The following is a 24,613-nucleotide window of genomic DNA, read 5'->3' as shown; positions in this document are numbered from 1 at the left end:
TCTTGTGTGTACAACTTCTCATAGGCTGCTTCAAACTCAGGCCAGCTTCCTAGTGATGGGGGTTGTTTGGTTTTGCAGATCGAGTGTCACCCATACCTCACGCAGGAGAAGTTGATCCAGTACTGCCAGTCCAAGGGCATCACAGTCACTGCCTACAGCCCCCTGGGCTCCCCGGACAGACCTTGGTGAGGGTCCTTAGGGCTCTTTCTCTTGATGCCTTTAAAAAATGAATGCTGATTGGTTAGTGTTGGTATGAGTCTACAAGCAGTTAGATAGGTATTTCTAAGACAATGTATTTGGTGCACTTAAATGAGATATAAATGAGATTATAAGGAGCTCTGGTAGCGTAGTGGTTACGAATTAGGCTGTGAACCTCAGGGTCAGCAGATCTAAACTACCAGATGTTCTGGGGGAGAAAGATGAGGCTTTCTGCTCCCATAAAGATTTACAACCTTGGAAACCCTGTACAGGGTCACTATGAGTCAGAACTGACCCCACAGTACATAACAACAACAACAACAACAACAACAACAAATGAGATTATGGAATCCTGGTGTGGCACTGTAGGTTAATGTGCTGGAATGCAAAGTCAGTTTGAACTGCAAGGTTGGTGGTTCAAGCTTATCATTTGCTCCTTGGAAACCTCATATATGTTCGCTATGAGTTGGAACCGACTCAATGGCACTTAACAACAACACCACCAACAATAAATGAGATTATAGTGGGATAAATAAGATTTTAAAAACAATATACTTGTTCCTGTGTAAATACTCAGATTAAGTCACTCAGAGCAGGAGGGGCCTTTGCACAAGGCGAGGTTTCGATCCCAGGATGGGCCCAAGGGTCTTACAGTGTTCTGATGCTTCAACACCTCTCCCAGATGGAGGACACTGTGAGGAGCAGTCTGGGGCCATCATCATGGAAGGGACCCCCATGTTTACAAGGTAACCATGGTGATTGTTCACACATGACCACCATCTTTCTTTCTCTAGGGCCAAGCCAGGAGACCCTTCACTGCTGGAGGATTTTAAGATTAAGGAGATTGCTGCAAAGCACAACAGAACTCCAGCCCAGGTGTGTTTTCATTACATTTCTTCCCCGGTATCCAGAGCCCTTGTGTGTTTCCTTCCTTGTGTGGTCTTCACCTCATATCTTGATGGGAAGAACAGAGCAGTTGAAGTCTGGTCAGTCCTTCCTGAATGTCTTGTTGGGCCCCAGAAGATGCACTATTCTCACTAAGACAAAGATGAGCTCTGTCCATTCATCACCTTCCTGTGAGTCCAATCACACAGTAAAGAGAATGGAGTTGGCTACAGAGATCTGAGTTGATTTCTGCTTCTGTCTTGTCTTGTGACCCAACACTGGCCCAGCTGCTGTCCTAGTTCCTAATGAGAAAATCAGAGAACCTGCCTCTTCAGGCTGTTGTGAAGATGCTGGGATACTGTCCAGTGTCTGACAGGGCCACGTTCCATCCACAGTCACCATTCTAACGAAGGCAGGGAGCTGAAGGGCAGGCTCTTTGTCCTTTAGTGGAGGGAGGTTCCTAGTAGTGATTGGACCATGATGTCCTTCATGTGCAGGTTCTAATCCGGTTCCATATTCAGAGGAATGTGGCTGTGATCCCCAAGTCTGTGACTTTGAAGCGTATTGTTGAGAACTTCCAGGTAAGAACCCGCTGGTCCACCCACTGGTCCACCGTAGTTGTCCTCAGCGGAGGAGGAGAGGGAAAGACCCGTCTCACCAAGCTCTTCATTTCATCCTTGCATTGTCTGTGGACCTCACCCCCTGCCCATCCCCTATCACCTCCCAGGCCAGGATAACCTTAGTAAGAGTTGAGATGGATGACCCAATGGCCCAGAGCTATGCTAGAACCGCTTGTGTCATTGGCAGGTGTGAACACAGCTGTGCGTCATCTCCCTGAGCAGCAGATCACTGTATACAAAGAAAACTGTCCTGGCCTCACCACCTGCTCCATCCCCCGTAGCTCCCACACTCCACCCCCCACCCCCCGCAACACACACACAACAGAGGACTAAGTACGGCTTGGGCATAGGGTATACTTTTATTCATACATTGTTGAATTTGATTTGTTAATATTTATAGGACTTAGTTTCAAGCAACAGCCGTGCCCAGTGGACATAAGGGGAACCTCTTGTGGCCAGATAGTGTTGTGAAAGTGAACTCTTTCCTTGATGGAATGGGACCCCAGGGATTGACGTGAACTCCATCCTTTCTAGGTCTTTGATTTCCAGTTAAGTGATGAGGAGATGACGACCATACTCAGTTTCAACCGGAACTGGAGGGCTTGCGTCATACAGGAGTAAGTACACTGGGGAATGTACTTTGGGGAATTGAACTATGGGGAATGTTAGGGTTTCTCTAAACTGCTAGAAGGTCACCTGGAAGACTCAGATGGAAGCTGGGACTACTTTTGTCTTGGAATACTATCTCTTGTGAGTCTTGAAGTACCTTGGAGAGATTCATTCATTGTGAGGAAAGAAATATCCCTGCTCAGTCTCTGAACTTCTGGATTGAATGCCAGAATTTTAAGAGAGACATGCTACGAGGTATGAAGCAGAAGCTCTTGATTCATACATGTAACAGGTATTTATTGAGCACTTGTTATGTACCTGAGAAGTCTAAGATGGCTCCACGATTTTTGTTGTTAGTTTTTCTCTGAGCACCACAAGCGTGGAATTGCCATTTGAGGAAAAGCATCAGGAGTTGGTGCGTGTATGCATTGCCTATTATATGTCTAAGTTGGTGTTGTTGTTAAGTATCGTTGAGTCAATTCCCATTCACAGCGAACCTACAGGACACAGTAAAACTGCCCCAGAGGGTTTCCATGATTGTCACCTTTACAGAAGCAGACTGCCTCATATTTTTCCTGCAGAGCAGCTGGTGGGTTTGAACCACTGACCTTTTGGTTGGCAGGCAGCACTTAACTACTGCATAACCAGGAATACTTGGCTTAAAGTCTAAGCTCCATCTCTTATTTACAAGTGGGCTTAAAAAGGCTTGTGGAAAAATGGAACTAAAAGATAGTGAAATTAAAAATATATACATATATATCAAAAGGGCAACATTTACCAAAGGGCAAAGTTGGGAAGGGACAGGAAGGAGTTTGGAATGGAACCAGGAAACACAGGGAGGAAGCGGGAGAACTGCTGTTACATGGAGGGAATTGCAGTTATTGAGATGAAACCAAGTGTATGATTTGTTAAATGTAAAACTGATCATCTTGTCTATAAACCTTCCCTAAATTCACAATGCAAAGTCAAAAATAAATAAATAAAAGAAAGAAAGAAAGAAAAGAGAGGGAAAAAGAAAAGATAATGAAAAATTTCCAGGAAGCTTTTGAAGCCCCCTTGTTTTCCAAGCTGGTTTCTTTAGTTATAAAATAGGAATGATGCTTTGAATGACAGCTAATATGTGCTGAGTGTTAACTTTGACTGTGCCAAGCATTCTAAGTCCTGTGCATGTGTTATTAGCTCACTGAACACTCCGAAATGGCCGATTTTATTACTATTGCAGTGTTGGAAGGATTAATCGAGGCAATACTTGGAAGGCACTCAGTACGTTGCTTGGGCCCAGGCTTCTTACTAGTCATGAACCAGCTGCTCTGGAGTTGATTCTGGCTCATGTGTGGTCAGAGTAGAACTTTGCTCCATAAGCTCTTCAATGGTGGAGTTTCTGGAATCCGACCCATAGACATTTCTTCCAAGGTGCCAGTTCATTCCGGCACCCTGGTTGCTGCTCATCTGCCCTCATTCCTAGGACACCCTGGATCAGTTTGAGGGAAGATGGAGACACATGGGCCCCTGTCTCATGTTCCTTCAGAATCTTGAGGGGAAGGCTGAGAGAGAAGGAAGATAAAGGGTGCCCAGGAGAAGAATGTCCTGTACACTTACATTGTGACTTGTGGAACATGTTCTTCTTCACAGTTGTCCTCTCTCATTCTCTCTGCAGAGTGGTCCATTTGGAGGATTATCCTTTCGATGCAGAATACTGATGGTAGGCCTTCAGGTTTTGGATGAGATTCCTCAGGTGTTCTCTGGCTTCATTCTCCTGAATTGTAACTCTAGTCACTGGAACCCAGTTCTGTTGTGGTGGTGGTGACTGTAATTGACGCCTACTGATGAGGACCCCATGAGTTTTTCTTTTTTTTAAGCTTTTTGTTGTGAATTGAGTGAAAGCTTACAGAAAGAGATTGTCAATTTCACGTTCAACAAATCATACACTTCGTTTTAATGATGCAATCCCTTCCATGTAACATCACTCATCCCACTTCCTCCCTGTGATTCCTGTTTCCATTATTACTTCTTTCCCAACCCTCTGAACTGTGTCCTTAGGTAAGCACTGTCCTTCTGATGTTGCATGGTTGACCATTCTGTGGTGTGCAGACTTCACTAGTATTGTTCTCCCCCATACAGACCTATTCATTAGTTGGCTGAAAAATCAAGTCACGAGGGCCATATTGGGTTTTCAAAAGTGTAAACATTCCGAGGCAGATTGCTAGGCTGTACTTCCGAGGTGCTTCTGGGTGAGTTCAGTCAACCATTTGGCTGGTAGCTGAGCCTCTCAGGGAGCCCTGCTTTATCTAGGCTTATATATTCTACAAATCAAAATGGTCTGACTCCAAACCCCTCAAGGGCATGATGCAGGGTTGAGCAACATGTGCACGTGGCCACCATGAGTTGGGGGCTGGCTTGATGAGAAATCTTGGTGAAGTCAGGACAGCTGATTCCCACCCACTGCTGAGCAAAAAAATTCAAAGTCCTTGTGTTACTAATGTTGGCACATGCTGTTAAGTGCTGGTCTGTTGGTTCCATCTCATAGTGGTCCCATACAACACAACACAACACAACACAACACAACACAATACAACATTGCCTGACACAGCATCAGCCTCACAAGCATTGCTATGTTTGAGTCCATTGTTCAGAAGCCATGGTATTAATCCATCTTGTTGAGGGTCTTCCTATTTTTCAATGACCGTCTACTTTACCAACCGTAATGTCCTTCTCCAAGAACTGGTGACTCTTGATAACTTATCCGAACTATGTGAGCTCAAGTCATGCCATCCTCACTTCTGAGAGCTGTCATGGATTGAATTGTGTTTCACCAAAATATCTGTCAATTTGGCTGAGTCATGCTTCTCAGTGGTGATGACTCTCCATGATGTGATCTGAAGCAGTAAGAAGGTTAAGGTTAAAGGTGAGCTGCTATAACCATAATTCCATCTGGTATCTGACATAAGGTAGTTTCCAGGGCATGTGGCCTGCAACACCTTTTGTCTTACAAGTGATAAAAGGAGAGACAAGTGAGCAGAGAAGAAACGCCTTACCACCACCAAGAAAGAAGACCTAGAAGTGTAGTGTGTCCTTTGAACCTGCGTCCCTGTGTTGTGAAGCTCGTAGGGGAAGACTGATGCCAGGACACACAGAGATCGCCGAGGAATATTGGACCTACAGGTGCTGAAAAGAGACAAGGAGCTTTCTCCAGAGCTGGTGCTCTGAATTCAAACTTCTAGCCTTCTGATCTGTGAGAGAATAAATCTGTTTGTTTAAACCATCCCACTTGTGGTATTTCTGTTCCAGCAGCTCTAGATAACAAAGATAGGAATATTCTGACAGTCTTTCTCTCAAGACATTCTTCTGGCAGTCTTTACCAACACCATAACTCAAATACATCAATTGATCTTTGGTCTTCCTTATTCATTGTCCGGCATTTGCATGCATATGATTCTGACAGTCTTTCTCTCAAGACATTCTTCTGGCTGTCTTTACCAACACCATAACTCAAATACATCAATTGATCTTTGGTCTTCCTTGTTCATTGTCCGGCATTTGCTAACATACCATGGTTTGGGTCAGGTACACCTTAGTACTCAAGGTGATGTCTTTGCTTTTTGACACTTTAAAGAGGTCTTTTGCAGCAGATTTATCCACTGCAATACAGTGCCCTTGACTTGTTGACTACTACTTCCATGGAGACATTGACTGTGGATCCAAGTGAAATGAAATCCTGGACTACTTCAATCTTTTATTTGTTTATGGTGATGCTGCTTAATGGTCCAGTTGTGAGGACTTTTGTTTTCTTTATGTTGAGGTGTAATTGTACTGAAGACTAGTCTTTGATCTTCATCTGTTAAGTTCTTCAAATCCTCTTCACTACCAGCAAGGTTGTGTCATCTGAGCCTTCCTCCAATCCTGATGTTGTGTTCTTCATCATAATTCAGTTTCTCAGATTATTTGCTCAGCCTACAGATTTAATAAGCATGGTGAAAGGATACACTCACACCACACACTTTGCCTGATTTTAAACTTAAACCCCTTACTTTGTTTCAACAACTGCCTTTTGGTCAACGTGCAGGTTCTACATGAGCACAGTTAAGGGTTCTGGAATTTCCATTCTTCTCTATGTTTTCCATCATTTGATATGATCCACAAAGTTGAATGAATTTGCATCAACAAAACACAGGCAAGCTTCTTTCTGGTAATATCTGACTTCAGTTGCGATCCATGGAACTTTAATAATGATTAGCCTAACGTTCACATCCTCTTCTAAATCAGCTCGAACTTCTAACAGTGCACTGTCATGTACTGCTGCCACCATATTTTTTCTTCAGAATAATTTGACTTGTATGTGATATTAATCGTATTATTTGATAATTTCTGCATTCTGTTGGATCACCTTTCTTTGGAATGGGCATGAATAGAGATCTCTTTCAATAGGTTGTCTAGACAGCTGTCTTCCAAATTTCTTGACATTAATGAGTGAGTGTTTCTTGCATTGTATCTGTTTGTTGAAACATTTAAATTGGTATTCTGATCCTAGACCCTTGTTTGTCATCAATGCTTCAGTATCATCAGTTCTTGATTGTGTGCTACCTCTTCAATGGTTGAAGGTACACCAATTCTTTGTGGTACAGTATCTCTGTATTCCTTTCATTTTCTTTTGATGCTTCCTGCATCATTCAATATTTTACCCACATAATCCTTCAATATTGTAACTGAGGCTTTTTCCTTCAGCCCTTTCAGCTTGAGAAATGCAGAGAATGCCTTTTTCTTTGGGTTTTAACTCCAGGTCTTTCCACAGTTCATTATATACTCTGCCTTCTCAAGGTATCCTTTGGAATCTTCTGTTCAGCTTTTTTACTTCATCATTTCTTCTGCAAGTCTCAGAGTCTCTTCCGATGTCCATTTTGGTCTTTTCTTTCTTTCCTGTCTCTTAAATGATCATTTGCTTCCTTCATGTATGGTGTTCTTGATGTCATTCCACCATTCTTCTGGTTTTGGCCATTAGTGTTCCATGTGCTAAATCTATTTTTAAAATTGTCTCTAAATTCAGCAGAGATGTGCTAAGGTATACAAAAGACAGCATTCTAAAAAAAGCAAGTAAATATGTAACAGTACTGGATAAGGTTGACAACTAGCTAAGAAACAGATATTATGCTCAGTATAATTGTAGTTTTATATTATTTCATTCAGTAAGAGATTGTTGTATGGTTGTTGTTTTTTTAAATATCCAATTGATCATCCAAGTAGAAATGACCAGTTGGGCTTTTTAAAACTACTTCAATGAAATGTTTTCTTAAGAATCACATTATAAAGTGACAGACGCCATCACCACAGCAAAGCTCTGCCACTACATGTCTAGTTTAAGGAGAGCAAGAGGCCAGCATTTTTATGGAGCTGAGTTGTGATGCTGAGCAGACACGATTTAGAAATCTGGGAGCGCATAATGCCACAAAGCAAATGAATGTCTTAGGACATTGGAAAGACTACGTAAGTTGACAGCAGCCAAAAGGTGGAATTAACCTAAATGCCCATCTACAGATTGTTGTTGTTGTTGTGTGCCGTGAAGTTGGTTCCGACTCATAGCGACCCTGTACAGGGTTTCTGAGGCTGTAAATCTTTATGGGAGCAGAAAGTCTCATCTTTCTCACGTGGAACAACTGGTAGTTCAAACTGCTGACCTTGAGGTTCGCCACCCGATTTGTAACCACTACGCTACCAGACAGAGCTCCTTCACCAACAGACTAGTGGGTGTAAAAAGGTGGCCTATCCATCCAATGGAATATTGTTGTTATTGTTATGAGCCGTGGAGTTGGTTCCGACTCACAGTGACCCTGTACAGGGTTTCCAAGGCTGTAAATCTTTATGGGAGCAGAGAGCCTCATCTTTCTCCTGTGAAACAGCTGATAGTTTTGAACGGCTGACCCTGAGGTTCGCAGCCTGATTCGTAACCACTACGCTATGGGAGCTCCTCACTCAAGCATAAAGAGAAATGAAGCCCTGTCACATGCCACCACATGGATGAACCTTGAAACCATGGGGGTGAAATGAGTCAATTGCAAAGGGACACATCATGCATGAAATAGGCAAATGTAGAGGATCAAACCTCGTCAGGTCATCAGGGGGAACGGAAGGGGGAAAGAGTCATTGCTTAGAATCTGTTAATTGTGGTAGAATCATTTGAAAATGCATCCTGGTGATAGTTTCACAACATAATGAGTGTGATAGTTAAGGGTATATGCCAACTTGACCGGGCCAGAGTTCCCAGTGGCCTGACAGTTGAGATGTGGTTATTCCCCTCATGGTGAAACCTAATACAGGCATAGTAAACTCTATAATGATTGGCTATGAACAGTCAATTGATTGAAAGGATGATTGCTTGGGGGTGTGGTCTGCTCCCAATATAATGGACATGCAGGAAAGGCTTACTCCCCTTTTCTGCTGGGGTCCTGGGATTCTACAGCTGTGAGCCACTTCCTTGATATTAACATCTCTTTATATACATACATATATAAGTCTCACTGGTTTTGCTTCTCTAGAGAACCCAGCCTGAGACAATAAACTTAATCAACATCACTGAATTATGCATGCAAAATTGTATGGCAAATGTTTTGTTACATGTATTTTTACTACACCTATACACACTGGAAATCCTATACAGGGTTGCTATGACTCAGAACCTACTCTATGGCACTTAATAGAGTTTGTGAAAGGTTGCTATAAAGTTATCTTCTTATTCATCAAGCACCCTGATGTGCTGAGCAATTAATCTTTCTACAGATGTTCGATTTGGATTTAATGTAACCACCAGTGCCTTGTACATAGTATGCATTCTGAAACCGAATTGCTGTTGTTGTTGTAAAGTGCCATCGAGTTGGTTCCAACACATAGCACGCCTGTATAAGGTTCCCAAGGAGCAGCTGGTGAGCTTGAACTACTGACCTTGCAGTTCAAACGGCTTTGCAGTCTGATGCATTAGCCCACAGCACCACACCAGGACTTCCTGAAACTGAATGGCATATATTAAATCAGTATTTCACTTATAAAAGACAAAAACCTTTGAGGAAATGGTACTATCCATGGGACGCATCAGATGGATGGTGCATGAAAGCATTAGAAAGGAGATGGAAGATACAGAAGCATTTGATATTTTGGGGAAGAATTTTTAATTTCTTTTCCATCAATTTTGTATGTTTTATGTTTTTGGTCAGCTATTTGTACCAGAGCAATTTTCAGTGTTAGAAAACTTACCTGTAATAACAAGTATTTCCAAAATACGAAATATGGTTTTCTTCTTTAGAATGAAAGCTTAGAATCAATCATCTTTGTTGAGACAGAACATACCTCTCCTAATCCACACAGCACATAAAATGAGCGAGGCAAAGACATTTGGAAGAATTCCATTTATTGTGGATGCATTTTCACAATATATTGCAGCGATCAATTATCAGTGAAAAATATTATGTGTCTATAAACTTTTACGAATGGCAGATTCACAGAACATGCTAGTCGGTTTGCAGTTTTACCTCAGAGAGATAACAAAAAGAATTATAATTGAACCAGTAAGCCAGAAATTTATTTTCTTAAAGATCAGAACCAAACTGAAGACTATTAAACCCTAAACCGTACTCCATCCAATTATTGGAATCAAAGTCCAGATTGACACCTCTTCTCAATTTTAGACTTTCCAGAAAACCAGATAAAGGATGACCCAGAGAAGTTCTCACTCAGATGACAACAGAGATCTGTCACTTTACCAGAGACCTTAATTCACATTCAGAACTGTTTTGCTCCAATGGTGGGACTCAGTGCTAAACTGGGGGCTGCATATGATTGCAGTTTCTCTTATTGTAGACCCCTGTCTACATTGTCCGGGGGTGGGGGAGGTGTGTGTGTGTCTTGTGCTACCTTGGTGGCTTCTGTCGTTTGGCCCAGGTTTGCCAAGGCTGAAGGATTCATCTATTCTTTACTGATTTATAAGAAAAATAGATTGTGAAAGAGTAGCCATTCGTGTGCCAGCCCTGCACTAGCTCGAAATTCCAGGGGAAAACTATGCATTGGGAAAGAATTAATTAGGGGTTCCCTCAAGGTGAAAAGCAGCGAGACCAAGATGATTTTGGTGAAGTCAACTGAGAAGTGTCTATAACCCCACTAGATGGATATGTCTATATTAGAACATTTTTTCAAGACACTGGAGTATTCTTACCATTCACTAAGAATAAACACTCATAGGCTAAAATGAGATGTTATACAGCAGGATGGCTTGTTTTAAAAAGCAGGGGAAAAAAAGAGCAAAACTAGTGAAAGTCAAATGTAATTTTGAAATGTCAACATATGATCAATACATGACAAGTGACAACAAAGATAGGCAAGTTCAACTTGAACTATGCATGCTGCAGGGGTACTAAAGTTGGAAATGTCGTCATGGCTCCGTAACACTGAGCTTTGCTGATTTTTTCCTCTCTGCTTTCAACCATTAGCCAACGTGGGTCTTTAGACTTCTCCATAGAATTCCAGTCTGTACGTTCTTTTCATTAAAGGTCTTGTCTTTAAACGTTAGAGAAGGAAGAGCCCTTAGGTATCATTTATGGTCAGCCTACTGTGAATTTTACTGTTCAGAATAAAGCCGACTTTCAGTTCGATTCAGATGGTAGATTTAATGAAATTCACATTGGCCTGCAAGAATGATTGTCTTGAACTATAATCTAAGTACTTAAGTATGTTTTATCGAAAGTGTCAACTTGTTTAGATATTGACAGTCCCTCTTTTTTCCATACGTTATTCTTAAAGGTTATCGGGCATTTAAAACATATCGATACTTATTCTGCAATGTTTCTATTGGCAAAGATGAAATATTAATATAATATTGTGATTTAAAATTTTTTTAAAGCTGTGATATTGGTTAGTTATAAGGACGTACTACTAAATATAATAGTCTAGCACATAAAAAAAGCATTCTACCATTAGTGTGTTTGCATATGTGTCTGCACATACATGCATACTCAAGTCATCTAACATGTGATTCAGGTTTCTAGCACTACCAAAGGAAATCCACAAAGCAACCAACCTAAGGAAATTGGTACCACTGTCAGCTAACATAATAATTCAATTCAGATAGTAATCAGCATGAAAAAGTAATACCTTAACAGTACTTTTTTTTTTCTTTTTTAAGACAAACATTATTGCAGTATCTCATGTATGAAATGAGTTACTTTCGGAAGGGTGACTACTGCCTACTAAGATAATTTCTTCCGTATTTTCTTCTAAAGTGCAGAAACAGCACAACTTCTGTATGTGAAAACAAAACCCAAAAGCTACAATTATTTTCCTGTAGGTCAGAGGTGGGAAACATCTGGCCTTGAAATCATTTGGTTTGGCCCTGCCAAGGCAACTGCAGGAGGGACTTGAAAGTCAATAAATCTAGGAGCTTTTGTCACAGCAACATAAATTTATATTAAGTGATGTTATAAATATCCAAATGGCTCTTGGCAGAAAAAAGGTTCCCCACCCCTGCGGTTGATACTACACACATTCCTCCGGCACTTTTCAGTGGGACTCTTCCGTCTGCTGACTTCCAAGATGTGGTTGGTGTCATGGTTCGAATATAGCATTCAGATGATCAGTAGAAAAGTCTTGATTTCACAGCATGGTTATCTTTAGAAAATACTGTGCAAAGGCAGTATTTTGACCATGAACATCTCTAGACTGTGATTATTAAATATAGTGATAATATACATGGGTTTACTGGGATAATGAAAAATATGACAAAAGAGAATGAACCCAACTGAGGAAATCAACATAAATATAAAACAGAGCTGAGTAGCCCTCCTCAACTGCGCTTGCTCTGCATCTTGAGCGCCATCTTGGGTTCTTCTTTGCATGGTCTCAAACCTGTAAAAAGGAGAGAGCTTTAAATAGGAGGCCATAGTCTTTCCCCGAGATGTTCTGTATAGAAAAGTCAAGAAAAAGCATTAGAAAACAGCAAGAACAAATACTTATGGAGGAAAGGATTCGTGTTGGTATTCTATTCCAAGAACACTTCTAGAAAGCTATCCTTTCTTCTGTTGACTTTTTCACCATTCTCTCCCTGTAAGTACTTGATCCTATCTTGACCATAAGTCCTGCTCATGACATTCAAAGTCAAGGTGAGTTTTTAAACTCCACTGGAAGGGGCAGGCATCTAGGGTGTGCAGTCCAGAGCATGAAGAAATGTCTGCGTATCTCAGCCAGGGCCAAGTCAAGACCTGCTGATGAATGGGGAGACATTTATTTATCTTTGATTCTCTTCTGTTTTCATCTAGCAAGACTCTTCTTTCTTCTCTTATTTCCCAGGGTCTTATTCTTATGCCAGTTTTTTTCTCAGCTGCTAAATATTTTTGCTGAGGTATTTGCAAATATTAAAGTGTTGTGAAGTCCTCACTACCCAAGCAGTGAGCATGCTTGGCTGCAAGCCAAAAAAGGTCAGAGGTTCAGCCCACAGGTGCTTCAGAAGAAAGATCTGGCAATCTACTTTCAAAAGATTAGCCATTGGAAACTTTCCGGAGTACAGTTGTACTCTGACAAATAAGGGTCGTCGTAAGTCAAAATCAGCTCCATGGAAACTGGCATTTGTATCAAATGTGCTGTGTTGCATGTCAGAGGAAGGACTGTATGACAAGTAGGGACTGGGATAAAGAGCCCTGAATTGGGCTGGTAGCCCCGAGGTCAACAGTTTGAATCTATCAGCTGCTCTGTGGGAGAAAGATATGAGGTTTTCTGCTCCCGTAAATATATGCAGCCTTGGAAACCCTACATGGGGCTGCTATGAGTTGGAACCGACCCCACAGCACTCAACCATGACCATTACCAGTGACTTTTTAAAAGTTTTTATTGTGAATTATGTGGGTTTACATGGGAGAACATCAGTTTTACATTCATCTTATCATCTTTTGTTTCATTGCAATGATCACAATCCCTTCCATGCTTCATCAAATCACCTAAGGATACACCCCACAGGCCCGCCCCTGCGGCCGTCAGCACACAGTCCCTCTCCCTCCCTGAGTCGGGTGTCCCCAGCTGCTCCATCTATCCACGCCATCATCTCTGTCTTCATCCCTGGCATCACTGCCTCTCTGGGTAGTAGGGTCATGTTCTCCACTCTTCTCACTTGAGGGTCCCAGGAACCTCCGCTCCCGGTCTGCAAAATCAATCACTCCCCTCCTTTGTCAAAAAACATCTACCTCTACGTTTCCAACTCTCACAGTCAGTCCTGATGACAATTATTCACTATTGTACCACAAGAGACATATCCCCATTTCCTTTCATCAGCCTGGTCCCAACAGATTGGAAATCATTCAGTGGAGGTTCTGCCTACCCCTGCCCCGTCTGGAACTAGGCTCCTTCTTGAAAGCTTGTACGTTAGTCACAGTCACTTCTTGCCTTTCTTGCCCCCTGCCCCCCCCACCATTTTGGGTAGTCAATGTCTAAGTTGCCCATCCCTGTCAACCCTGTGTACAGAGGGGGTGGGAGTGATCCTTGCTGTAAAGATTTGTTCCTTTTTTTGAGCTACTACATCCATATGTATAGGTAAAGTTCATCCAACTGTAGTGGGTTATGCATTCTTTTTTTTCTTTCTTTCCTCTTCTTTCTTCTTCTAATCGAGTTCTGATCATCCAGCCATCGAAGCCAGGTCAAGTGGGTGCTATCTGCAAGTGTGGGTGCTATTGTGCATCTCCCCTCACTTCATATCAGTTAGACGCTTTACTCTCCGCTCCAGTTCTCCGTGGTACGTAACTGCCCCTGGGCCCAGGAGTCCCTGGGTCATGCCGTAACTGCTGGCCATCCAGGTCTCTGCCCAGGTTCACAAGAGTCTGTTGGTGACCAACATGGTCACCAGCCAGACCACATGCCTGCTCATGTATTCCCCTTGAGTCTTAGTCTAGGACGGGAGTTTGCTCTGAGGGAAACTGACCGCTTGCCTTGATGGCTCCTGGGTGAACAGCTTACTTGTACTTGTAGTAATCCATCATACTGCCATTACTGGTTCTGATTTTTCCTGCTGGTCTTTCTTCACAAAATATCTTCTGTTCTTCTATCCACTCCAGGCTTGTCTACTTGTCCTTTCCAGTGGAAATTTCCTACCTCAGATAATTCTGGATGGGATTCTGGTTTCCATCTATGGTCTTATAAAATGTAAAAGCTCCACAGGAGGTCTTTTACACTGGGCAATTTCTAGCCCCCTTTAAGGTATTCCAATCAGTTATAGGCTGAAGAGGGACTTACAAGCTTTCTATTATGATGTTTCTGGCTATTCCTCCCCTGTCCCTCCTCCTCAAGTGTCTATTTCACAATGGTAGGCAAGGGAAACTAAGATTCAAAAGACAGCCAAGCATCTTAACATTATTCCCCTCTCTTACCCTTTCAAACCATGCCACAATCCCTGTATCCCAAAGCCTGTTGTTCCAAGGTTGTGCATATACATCATCATTTACCTCTGCCCCGCTTACCCCATGTGAACCAGCCTGTTCTCCCATCAGCTTTGTTCTTCCATTCCTCTCCCCCTTCTTGTGTATTGCCCGTGCTCCACCTATATGGCTATATGGCCATGATTACTGACTCTTTTTGGGTAATGTAGGGAGAAAAAGCTCCCACCTCCTGGGAAAACATGTCATCAAAAGGCCCCAAAGCAGAAGCAATATAAAAGCAGAGACAAAAACCACCACTTTGAAACAAAGATAAAACTGTGGCCAACTGGCCAGTTGCCTTGCTACACAGGCAGTGTGTGTGCATTGTAGAAGACTCCAGGTGTGGGTGTGGGTGTCCACTCGCTCAGGCCCCTCCTCTAGTCACCATCATAGAGGTGCACAGATAGATATTGAGAAGTTAATGGAAGAAAGATCGTTTATATTTTTGTTTCTGAAGGTCAGTTAGGTATCTGTGTGTGCACAGTGTATTTCTTGAAACAGTTGCGTCTTTTAAATGTTGGGGTTTTGCAGATTGTTCATATGGTTTGTCTGTCAGACCAAACCTGCTTTTTTCTTGCTGACTAGACAGGGGTAAACGTATTGCACTGGGCAAATCTGCTGCATAGGAACTTTTTAAAGTGTTGAAGAGCAGAGATGTCAGCTTGAGGACTAGGGTGCGCCTGTCCCAGGTCATTGTGTTTTCAATAGCCTCATATGGATGCGACAGTGAATAAGGAGGATCGTAGAAGAATTGATGCCTTTGAGTTGTGGTGTTGGAGGAGAATACTGAAAGTGCCATGGACTGCCAAAAGAACCAATAGATCTGTTTTGGAAGAAGTGCAGCCAGAGTGCTCCTTGGAGGCCAGGATGGCTAAGCTTCGTCTCTCCTACTTTGGACATATTGTCCGGAGGAAACGATCGTTGGAGAAGGATGTCATGCTGGGTAGGGTGGAGGGTCAGAGAAAAAGAGGAAGACCCCCAACGAGATGGATCGGCCAGGTGGCATCATTGATGGACTCAAGTGTGGCAGTGGTAGTGAGGTTGACCCAGGATTGGACATTGTTTCGTTCTGCTGTGCATGGGGTCGCTATGAGTCAGTTCCGACTCGATGGCACCTGACAACAACAAGACAGGGGTAAAGGGTTCCGCACAAGTTCACTTTAGGGCTGGGACCTACAGCAGAAGTCAAAAGCAGTAGCCAAAGGATTTGCCCTCGGACCAATGGGGCTCTTTCTCTCTGTGCCGTGGGAAAGCTGTGGTCTCAACAGTGGACTTTTTTTGGGGGGTGTGCACCCACCCGCCTGAAGGCATCTGGGCTGGACAAAGAAGGCGTGACAGGGAAGAGGAGGAAAAAAATGTGTAGAATCCCCCCACACTTCCTTTTGCAAATGTCACTACGCTGCTTTTAGTGTGGGTTCCCAGTGCTGGGGTCTGGCTGTAGCCCCACCCTCTGACCGCCACCCAGGTGGATTGGCCGCAGAGGGAGTCCTGATTACTTGACCGATTTCTAAATCACAATATTTTCCTTTACAACGTGATTTTTCCCCTGGTGGTTGTGGGAAACTGACGCCCTGACATTTATGCTAGATCCAGAGCTCTGGTGCAGTTTTGTGGGAGCAGTGTCTCTGGGTTTTCAGCCTGTCTCCCAAGGAACCTGTCTTATCTGACTGTGCTCTGCCATCGCCAAACCAGAAGTCTAGCACTGACTTTTGATATTTGGAGCAAAGGTGCTACTTAACTCCATCACTCCATAAACTCAGCGGGGTCTAGTTGGCATTATTGCTGTTGTTGTTGTCTATGGTGCCATCTCAGGTACTTCAACTCCTAGTGATGCTATGTGAAGAGTAGAACTGTCCCGTAGGGCTTCCTAAGCTATCTTTATGGAAGCAGAGTTCCAGCAGAGCTGCTGGTGGGTATGAACTGCTGACCTTTTGGTCAGCAGCTGAATGCTTAACCACTGTGCCACCAGGGCTCCATGTAATTATTATTGTTACTATAATAATAATTATTACTATAGAAAGAGTCCTGGTATGGCACTGTGGGATAAGCACTGGACCACAAGGTTGGTTTGAGCCGCAAGCTTGGCAGTTCAAACTCACTAGCCACTCCTTGAAAACCTATACTGGGTTGCTATGAGTTAGACCTGACTTTACAGTACTTAACAACCACAACATAGAAAGCGTTTAGTGGTAGCGACAGAGAAGCAGGATGGGTGGTCATGACATCTCACCCAGTCCCCCTCCAAGCCCAGTGAGCCCCGTTCTTGCTGTGATGTGTATGTGTGGGGTTTGCAGTCCTACCATCCCAGAGTGTGTTTGGGCTCCACTGTCCCAGTGCCCTGGCTTACAGGGATGCTGTCTGCAGGGGCTCCATTATACCTGTGATGCATGGACTCTGAGCAGCTGATATCCCCTACTCAGAAAGCAGGTTACAGGGACATGTGGCATGCTACTTCTGAAAGGTCAGATGCTGCAGTAGTTGGGGTTCTGTGTCAACATGACTAAGCCAGGATTTGCAGTGTCTTAACGGTTCAGATGTGCTTATTCCCATGGTGGTGAGACCTAACAGAGGCACAGTTAACTCTCTGATGAGTGGCTATGAGCAGCCAATCAACTGAAAGGATGCTTCCTTGGGGGTGTGTGGCCTGCTCCCAATATAATGGACACATGGGAAGGGTCACTCTCTCTTCCGCTGGGGATCTGGGACTCTATAATTATAAGCCATTTATTTCCTTGACAATACACTTTTCTTTAGATATAGACATTATATATGTTTCACTGGTTTTGCTTCCCTAGAAAGCGCATTCTAAAACAGAACCCTATGCCCGAAGGTTACAATGACTTAGCAACAACAGAAAGATGCGTTATTTGTTTGTAAAATTATCTTGCTCTCCCGTTCTACCAGGAAAGCATTGCACTCATGAGGAGTGTTAGAACTTTTCATTTTCTGTTGACTCTGCATCCTCAGAAGAAGGCAGCAGACATCACTGTTAAGGAAGCAGGTGCAAGGAGATGATAAGTTAGAGTTACTGCTTAGTGAGCACTGAACTGTGCACACGCACAAAAGAAAAGCTTACAGCTCCCGGTCTTCACAGGTGGTCTCCCATCCAAGGACTAACCAGGCCCTACCCTGCTTAGCTTCTGAGATCAAACAATATGGGGCGAGTTCAGGGTGGTATGGCCTTATACACTGACCCCGCCTTTTCTTTAAACTATGACACTTGTTGGGGTAACTTGAGGGTTACTGTTTAGTGAGCCCAGAATTTCTGCTTGAGGTGATGAAAGAGTTTGGGGAACAGACAGTGGTGAAGGTAACCAACCCTTTTGAGTAGAAGACAAATTGTCTGCAAGACAAGAGTGAAAGGCAAATATAAGCATTCCTTGTCCCTAGTTTTCTGAGCATAGCAGGTTTCGCATGATTAATTCTTCCATAGCATCTGTAAGACCTAGGCTGCTGGCAATGGAATCTTCTAGGAAGTTCAGGAAGTAGTTCTGGAGCTACTTATGGAGACAAATTTTGATACTAGGTGTCCACCCAATGACTGTAGCTCCCAGCCAGGACCTTTACTTGTAAAGTCACGTAGTCATGCTGTCTTGTGTAAACACAGTCATTCATTCAGGTACAACTGTCTCATGCAAACATGGCTGCCCCAGGAAGGTAACTCTGTTGTCTTGAGGCACCCTGTCCCACTTAGATATAATTGTCCTATGTAAGACACCTCTGACCCACGTAGACACGGCTGTCCCATGTAGACATGGATGGCCCATAGAGTTTTCTTCTGCCCACATTCTTACCATGATGCTTCCAGGTTGTCTCATGGGGAACCATTCCATGGGCTTGAGGTTATCTGTGTTGTCTGCCTATGAGATCCACAATACCAAAGTTTCTCTGAACTTTACCTTTACTGTACTTTCTACAGGTCTTCTAAAAATGGACGGTTTCACAGGAGGATCTGTGTAGCACTGATATTTTTCATTTTATCCCAGGTAATCATATTGTAAGATGCATTCCATAAACACACAGTTAAACATAAGAACAATTGTGAGGAGGGTGCAGGACTAGGGGGTGTTTCCCTCTGTTGCACTTATAGGAGCTCTGGTAGTGTAGTGGTTATGAATCGGTCTGTGAACTGCAAGGTCAGCAGTTCGAAACTACCAGCTATTCTGCAGAAGAAACACGAGGCTTTCTGCTCCTATAAAAATTTATAGCCTTGGAAACCCTGTACAGGGTTTCTATGAGTCAGAATCGACTCCATGGCACTTAACCATGAGTGGGAACTGGTGGGAACCAGTTTGATGGCACCTCCCTGTAGCTTACCTTAGTGGGCGAGGTGACCTTATCCACAGACTGCTTTTCCCAGAGGTTCCTCTTGCCAGATACATCTCCTGGCCTCAGGTCCTAACGCAGAGGAACAAGAGATGAGATCTTTCATAGTTTCTGGCCAGGTCTCAAGAAATCACCACATCTATGTTTGTTTGAGTGAATTTACTATTTAATACCTTTCCCGTCAGTCATGCAAAATGGAGAGTCCCATGCCTGAGCGCTGTCTCCAAGCACTGAAGAGAGGAGCTAGAGGTAAATGATTCCTCAGGCTCACTCGGGTAGGACAACCCTGAGGCGTGGGCTCCATGGTGGCCCCAGAGCTTCCGGGGGGTTAAGTTAGCTTGGTGGTACCTCATCTATCAACCGTCTTCTTTTTCTGCCCCCTTCTCTCATCTGGGTGTTTTACAGCCAGTGTCGGATTACCCAGTTAGAAGATAAGCACGGGCTGATTTATGCTTCCTGGTGTAGCGCTGTGGGTTAATGCGTCAGACTGCAAAGCCGTTTGAACTGCAAGGTCAGTGGTTCAAGCTCACCAGCTGCTCCTTGGAAACCCTATACAGAGTCGCTATGGGTCGGAATCGACTTGATGGCACTTGACAACAACAACAACAACAACAACTTATCCATACTTACTTAAATGTAAGTTTTGTTTCTTAAATCACATCAAAGATGCTGCTTCTAGTCTGGCTGGCATCGGTCTCTCCAAGCTTCACAGCACCTTCCTACAAAATCAAAGTCTTTTTTTCTTCCCCTTCAAATTTACAATCCTTGTCACGGATAAGGGAGTTCTGGTGGTGCTGTGGGTTAGGTACTGAGCTGCTAACTGCAAGGTTGGTGGTTCAAACCCACGAATTTCTCCTCAGAAAAAAGATGAGGCTGTACACTCCTGTGAAGATTTACAGTCTTGGAAACGCTATGTAGGGCCACTAAGACTCCGAATCAACTCAATGGCAGGAGGTAAACAGGAGTGGAGTGGTCAGTAAGCAAGGTAAGTACGTGTTTACTTGTCCTTATTTACTTATCCATAGTGAATGCAGATTAGCAAATAAGCACAAGTAAGCCTGTGCTTTCCTTGCTTACTGGGTACTGTCCAAGTAAACCATCTACAGTCAAATCATTGTCTCAGACTCTGTTAACAGGCAACCCAAGCTAAAACACTTTTCTAATGGCTCACGCTCCTGCTTAACATTATTCTTGGCTCCTTGAAGGGTAGGTGGGTCATTCAGATGTCTATTGGCAGAATTCAGTTCTACAAAGTGAACGGTCATCACAACTGTACACACAAGAGCAACTGACAGTTGATGACATTTGGGAGAGTGTGGCAATCTTAGGCAGAAAATACTCAAAGATGAGCAGCTACATAGTTGTGAAGTCTTTATAACCTCATCCTAATTGGGCTTAGATAAGGATCCAAATCTCTGTTTCCATTTACTTTTCTTCGTGCATTTGCTTCTATTAGCAATTGGCAAAAGGTAGCCTGTGGAAGATTAATGTGGTGGCTTTTTTTTTTAAAAACTGAAACACTAGTGCTCAATTTGGCAAACCCTTTTCTCATTAAGAAGGTAGAGCTATAGCAGCGTGAACACTTGGGCATATTCATGATGGGTACCACCGAGATCCACACCCTGCAGATACACTGGCTAAGGGGTACCATGGGAAGCATTTTGGGTTTGCTGGCAGTCTACTGAGTTTCTATATTTTCGTTGTGGCATGAATTCTGAATATTTTACTGGCGAACTACACCTATTTAACTTGGAACTATTAAGCAACAAATCAGATGGTTGTTGAAGAATTCTACTACATTTGCCAGGGTAGCAACGAGCTGCCAAACTGTCTGCAAGACTGTTTTAAATGCTGGAAACCATCATTAGGAACACGTTTGATACAGGCTCTGCAAAGAGGTTGCTACCACTTATTTATTTGATTTGTGTAAGACAAATATTTGTCTATCCATGAATGTTCGTCTACATGAGAAACTGGATGCATTTCCCTTCAATCCTGCCTAATGAAATTTTGGGAATCATTTAAATAAGGAGGCCTTTTTAAGAAAGATTCACTTCCAAATTATAAGTAGGCATTTTAAATGAGAGAGGAAATAGAAATGAAATTACCTGACCAGACTACATTTTAGAGAAAGAGCCACTCCGGAAGAAGAGGGAGAAATGAAGGCAGGAGAAGCAAGTTTCCAATCAACCAGAGACCAGAGAGTGAGGTAGAGAAGTCAGCTGAGAAAGACATTGTTGGTGGTTTTTGTTTTAAACAAAAAGAAAAGACAAATTAGCTTTGTAATTGCAATACAACATACAGCGTAGACACAAAGATCAGACACACCAGCTAAAACAGATATATTCAGAATTGAATGCCAGTTCCAAAGCTATGCTGAAATCCTGTGAATTCTACCCACAAATAGCAGCCAGTGTTCTAGGACGATATCAGCTAGACGTCCATGTTTTAGTCTATGAACTGCTAAGTTCCTTGTGAGGAGGCCTCATAAATAATACTGAGTTGACCAGCTCTTTCCTGCACATTTAATTCTTTGCATATATAGCTGCTGGTAGAGGCTGGCTTTTCTCTTCAGTGAGTCCTAGAGTTCAACACTAACACTATGAATGCTTCTTTTTCCTCTTGAGAATCACTAAGTGAGGATCATTTTGGTTAAAGAACTACCCTCTGATTTTGCCTTGATGCCCTTAGATCACACTTCTGCATACAAATGCATGCCTTCTTCTCAACTCATATCAAGCAAGACACTCTGGTCCCAAAGTAAGAGTTCCTGGGAGGCACACATGGCTAATGCACTCAGCTGCTATACAAAAACTTGAAGTGTGGCATCCACCCAGAAGCACCTCAGAAGAAAGGCCTGGTGATCTCTTTCAAAAAAAAAAATAAAAAAAATCAGCCACTGAAAACATGATGGAGCACAGTTCTCCTGTGACTGTGAAGAGGCTCAGTAAGAGTCATACCCTGGAATAATATAAAAAATACTTTCATTTTTTTTCTTTTCAATGAAAATTAAGTACATTTATTTTAATAAAATAATGTTTAGAGACATTGAAGGTGATACAGGGGACCACTGAATGCAATCAAATGCTCCCTGGCATAGAGGCCTCAGGGTTGGAAAGCTTTTGCTCTTTCTCGGGACGGGATAGTTATGACCGCTGAGCCTTAGCAACTTTGGGCATCTGCAGGACCCGTAGCTAGCAGCGCAGAGCACGCTCTCGCCACCAGACAGCAGGGAGCTTATGGACTTCCGGTTACAATGATAAATGCAAGTAGGCTGTCGTGTATATCCAACACAAAGGTTAAACGACAATGTTCCTATGAAGACAGCCACACATAATAGATACCATTTTGATACTAAAATGACATTCACCGTCCCTGTTTCTATTTTCCAGTTTTATTGTGGTTTTTCTTTCTTTCTTTAAAAAAAAAAGAGAAAATGTTCTCCTGAGATGTTGACAACAAAATGACAGCGATCATTTCGAAACTGCTCAATAACTGTATTTTTGTGCCAAGTTATAGAAATTAGGTAAAGCAGACAATATGGGCTCAAAACGGCCAACAGAAACACTGTCTTGGGGATTCTTTCATAGGTGCTGTTGGCAAAGAAATGGCTAAAATAAGCTGACGTCTTCATTTTCAAATGCCTGTCCATTATTGATAGTGTAAGAGCTAAACAAATAGGTCAGAGTAAAAAGTGTAAGTTCATTCTCCATTAACCTGGAACGGTGATGACTTGATTACAATGTCCAGGAAACTGCAGTGGCTGCTCCCCCTGTTTCTTCTGTCTGACTGCCACCTTGTTTGTCATTAAACAGTGACAACAAATGACTGAGCGCACCATCATCCTTCCCAGGCAAACACGTCTATGTTCTCTTGCTGCCGTAGACTCTGGGTGAGCAAAGACATTCAGAAAACCCCAAAGCTACTTACAGAAGGTTTGGGAGCCGGTGACTTGTTTCCATCTGGAGTTTTGGTAAGCCATTCATTGATGCGGTTGGAGACCCCCACCTTCAAGCCAGCCGTTTCCTGCAAAGAGCCAATATCCGAAATATTGAAGAAACAGGTAAAATGGAATTCCTGAAAGGGAATCTTCAAAGCAGATACAGAATACCCTTAAGTCTGACTTCAAGCAACCATCTTATCACTATCCTTGTCTTGACTCCTTATAGTTATGATAAAATAACCTTAAACTTGATATTTAAAGGATGTTTAAATATTTAAAGGATGCGCTTTAAATAAAGCTCAAGTTCAAGTGTTTTATGTAAAGATCCGTGGCCAAAGAATTGGACAGACTCTAGCCTCATAAGCACATGGTCTCTGAGCTTGCCTTTGTAGTCACCTTTTATTATTAACTAGTCCCTGGGTGGTGCAAATTATAACACATTTCACTGCTACCAAAAGACTGGAGGTTCAGGTCCATCCTGAGGCAGCGCAGAAGAAAGGCCTGGTGATCTTTTTGAGAGAAATCAGTTGAGAACTGTAAACCCTGTGGAGCACGGTTCTACTCTGACACATGTCAGGTGGCCGTGAGTAGAGGCCAACTCAAAGGCAACTTATTATGATGATTATGAGTTACAGGACATGGTGTGATTTGTAAAACAAAGTGGAAAAAAAAATCCCTTAAACTTAAAAGACACCAATCGTGTGCTGACCTTGTTTGGCGTTCCTGACGCGGTAGGGGATGAGAACACATTCCCCTTCTCCCACATGCTCTTGATATTGCGTACCCCCTCAGCAGGCACAGGAAGATCGGAGGCAGCTGGCTTCGTAAGTTTAGAAGATTTTGTTCCCTGAAATGTGAGAATTATTTTAGGACGGGTGCTGGTGAGTTTCTTTATAGGAAATGACAGTCACCTTGTTTTTCTCAACATAATCATTGTCAAAATGTGCTGTGTAAACACTTTCATCCAAAACGAGAGTTATCACTTCTGCTTAGAAAACTACATTTCGCTGGCATTGTCTGAGCATCCCATCATTTCTGACGTATGATGTTGCTAAATGCCGTCGACTCGATTCCGACCCTTAGTGACCCTGTAGAGGGTTTCTGAGGAGCAGCTGATGAGCTTGAACCATATGGATACTACGAAATAAACCAACTGTATGATCTAGATCGGAGAATCTTTCAAAAATCAAGTCTACTGTTTTCCTGGACACAACTTGTTAGTAAGGAGTTCCTAGTAGGTGACACAAATGGTTAACAAGCTTCACTGCCAACAAGTAAGGGAGCTCGGGTTCATCCAGAGGTGCCTCGGAAGACAGGTCTGGCAATCAGCCTCAGAAAAATCAGCTACTGAAAGCCCTATGGAGTTGATGGCAGCTTGTAATTGTTGGCAAGGTGTTACTCAACTTCATTTTGTCAGTGGATAGTTCTTAAGTGCCTACTGTGTGCACGTAGCTAGGCTCTGGGGGATACTGTGGGGGTTAAGACAGTTTTTCTCTTTAAGATGTAGTGAGGTACTGTAAAAGACTAAGGGAAAGAACCCATACTAAAGGGGGGTGGGGGCATTCTTTGTTGATTATTGGGATGTTGGGGGTGGGTGAGGG

General features: G+C 42.9%; 2 protein-coding genes across 2 annotated transcripts in view; one reads left to right on the top strand and one right to left on the bottom strand.

Annotated features, from left to right (window-relative positions):
* Window positions 1-4,012, top strand: part of LOC102823683 (aldo-keto reductase family 1 member B10-like) — an 11,821-nt gene extending 7,809 nt beyond the window's left edge. Inside the window, exons 5-9 of the mRNA XM_006861230.1 lie at window positions 25-185; window positions 993-1,074; window positions 1,581-1,664; window positions 2,238-2,320; window positions 3,970-4,012. Coding sequence (XP_006861292.1) covers window positions 25-185; window positions 993-1,074; window positions 1,581-1,664; window positions 2,238-2,320; window positions 3,970-4,012 — 453 coding nt within the window. The remainder of the gene's footprint in view (window positions 1-24; window positions 186-992; window positions 1,075-1,580; window positions 1,665-2,237; window positions 2,321-3,969) is intronic.
* Window positions 4,013-5,086: 1,074 nt separating this feature from the next.
* Window positions 5,087-24,613, bottom strand: part of CALD1 (caldesmon 1) — a 62,540-nt gene continuing 43,013 nt past the window's right edge. Inside the window, exons 10-13 of the mRNA XM_006861229.1 lie at window positions 23,722-23,859; window positions 23,000-23,095; window positions 19,061-19,141; window positions 5,087-5,188 (exon numbers count right to left, since the gene is read on the bottom strand). Of these exons, the coding sequence (XP_006861291.1) occupies window positions 5,087-5,188; window positions 19,061-19,141; window positions 23,000-23,095; window positions 23,722-23,859 (417 nt within the window). The remainder of the gene's footprint in view (window positions 5,189-19,060; window positions 19,142-22,999; window positions 23,096-23,721; window positions 23,860-24,613) is intronic.

This window comes from Chrysochloris asiatica, unplaced genomic scaffold, assembly GCF_000296735.1.
Source record: "Chrysochloris asiatica unplaced genomic scaffold, ChrAsi1.0 scaffold00041, whole genome shotgun sequence".
In the NCBI taxonomy this organism is placed as follows: domain Eukaryota; kingdom Metazoa; phylum Chordata; class Mammalia; order Afrosoricida; family Chrysochloridae; genus Chrysochloris; species Chrysochloris asiatica.
The sequence above is the reverse complement of the archived record's forward strand: the minus strand, read 5'-3'. Positions and strand labels throughout refer to the sequence as shown.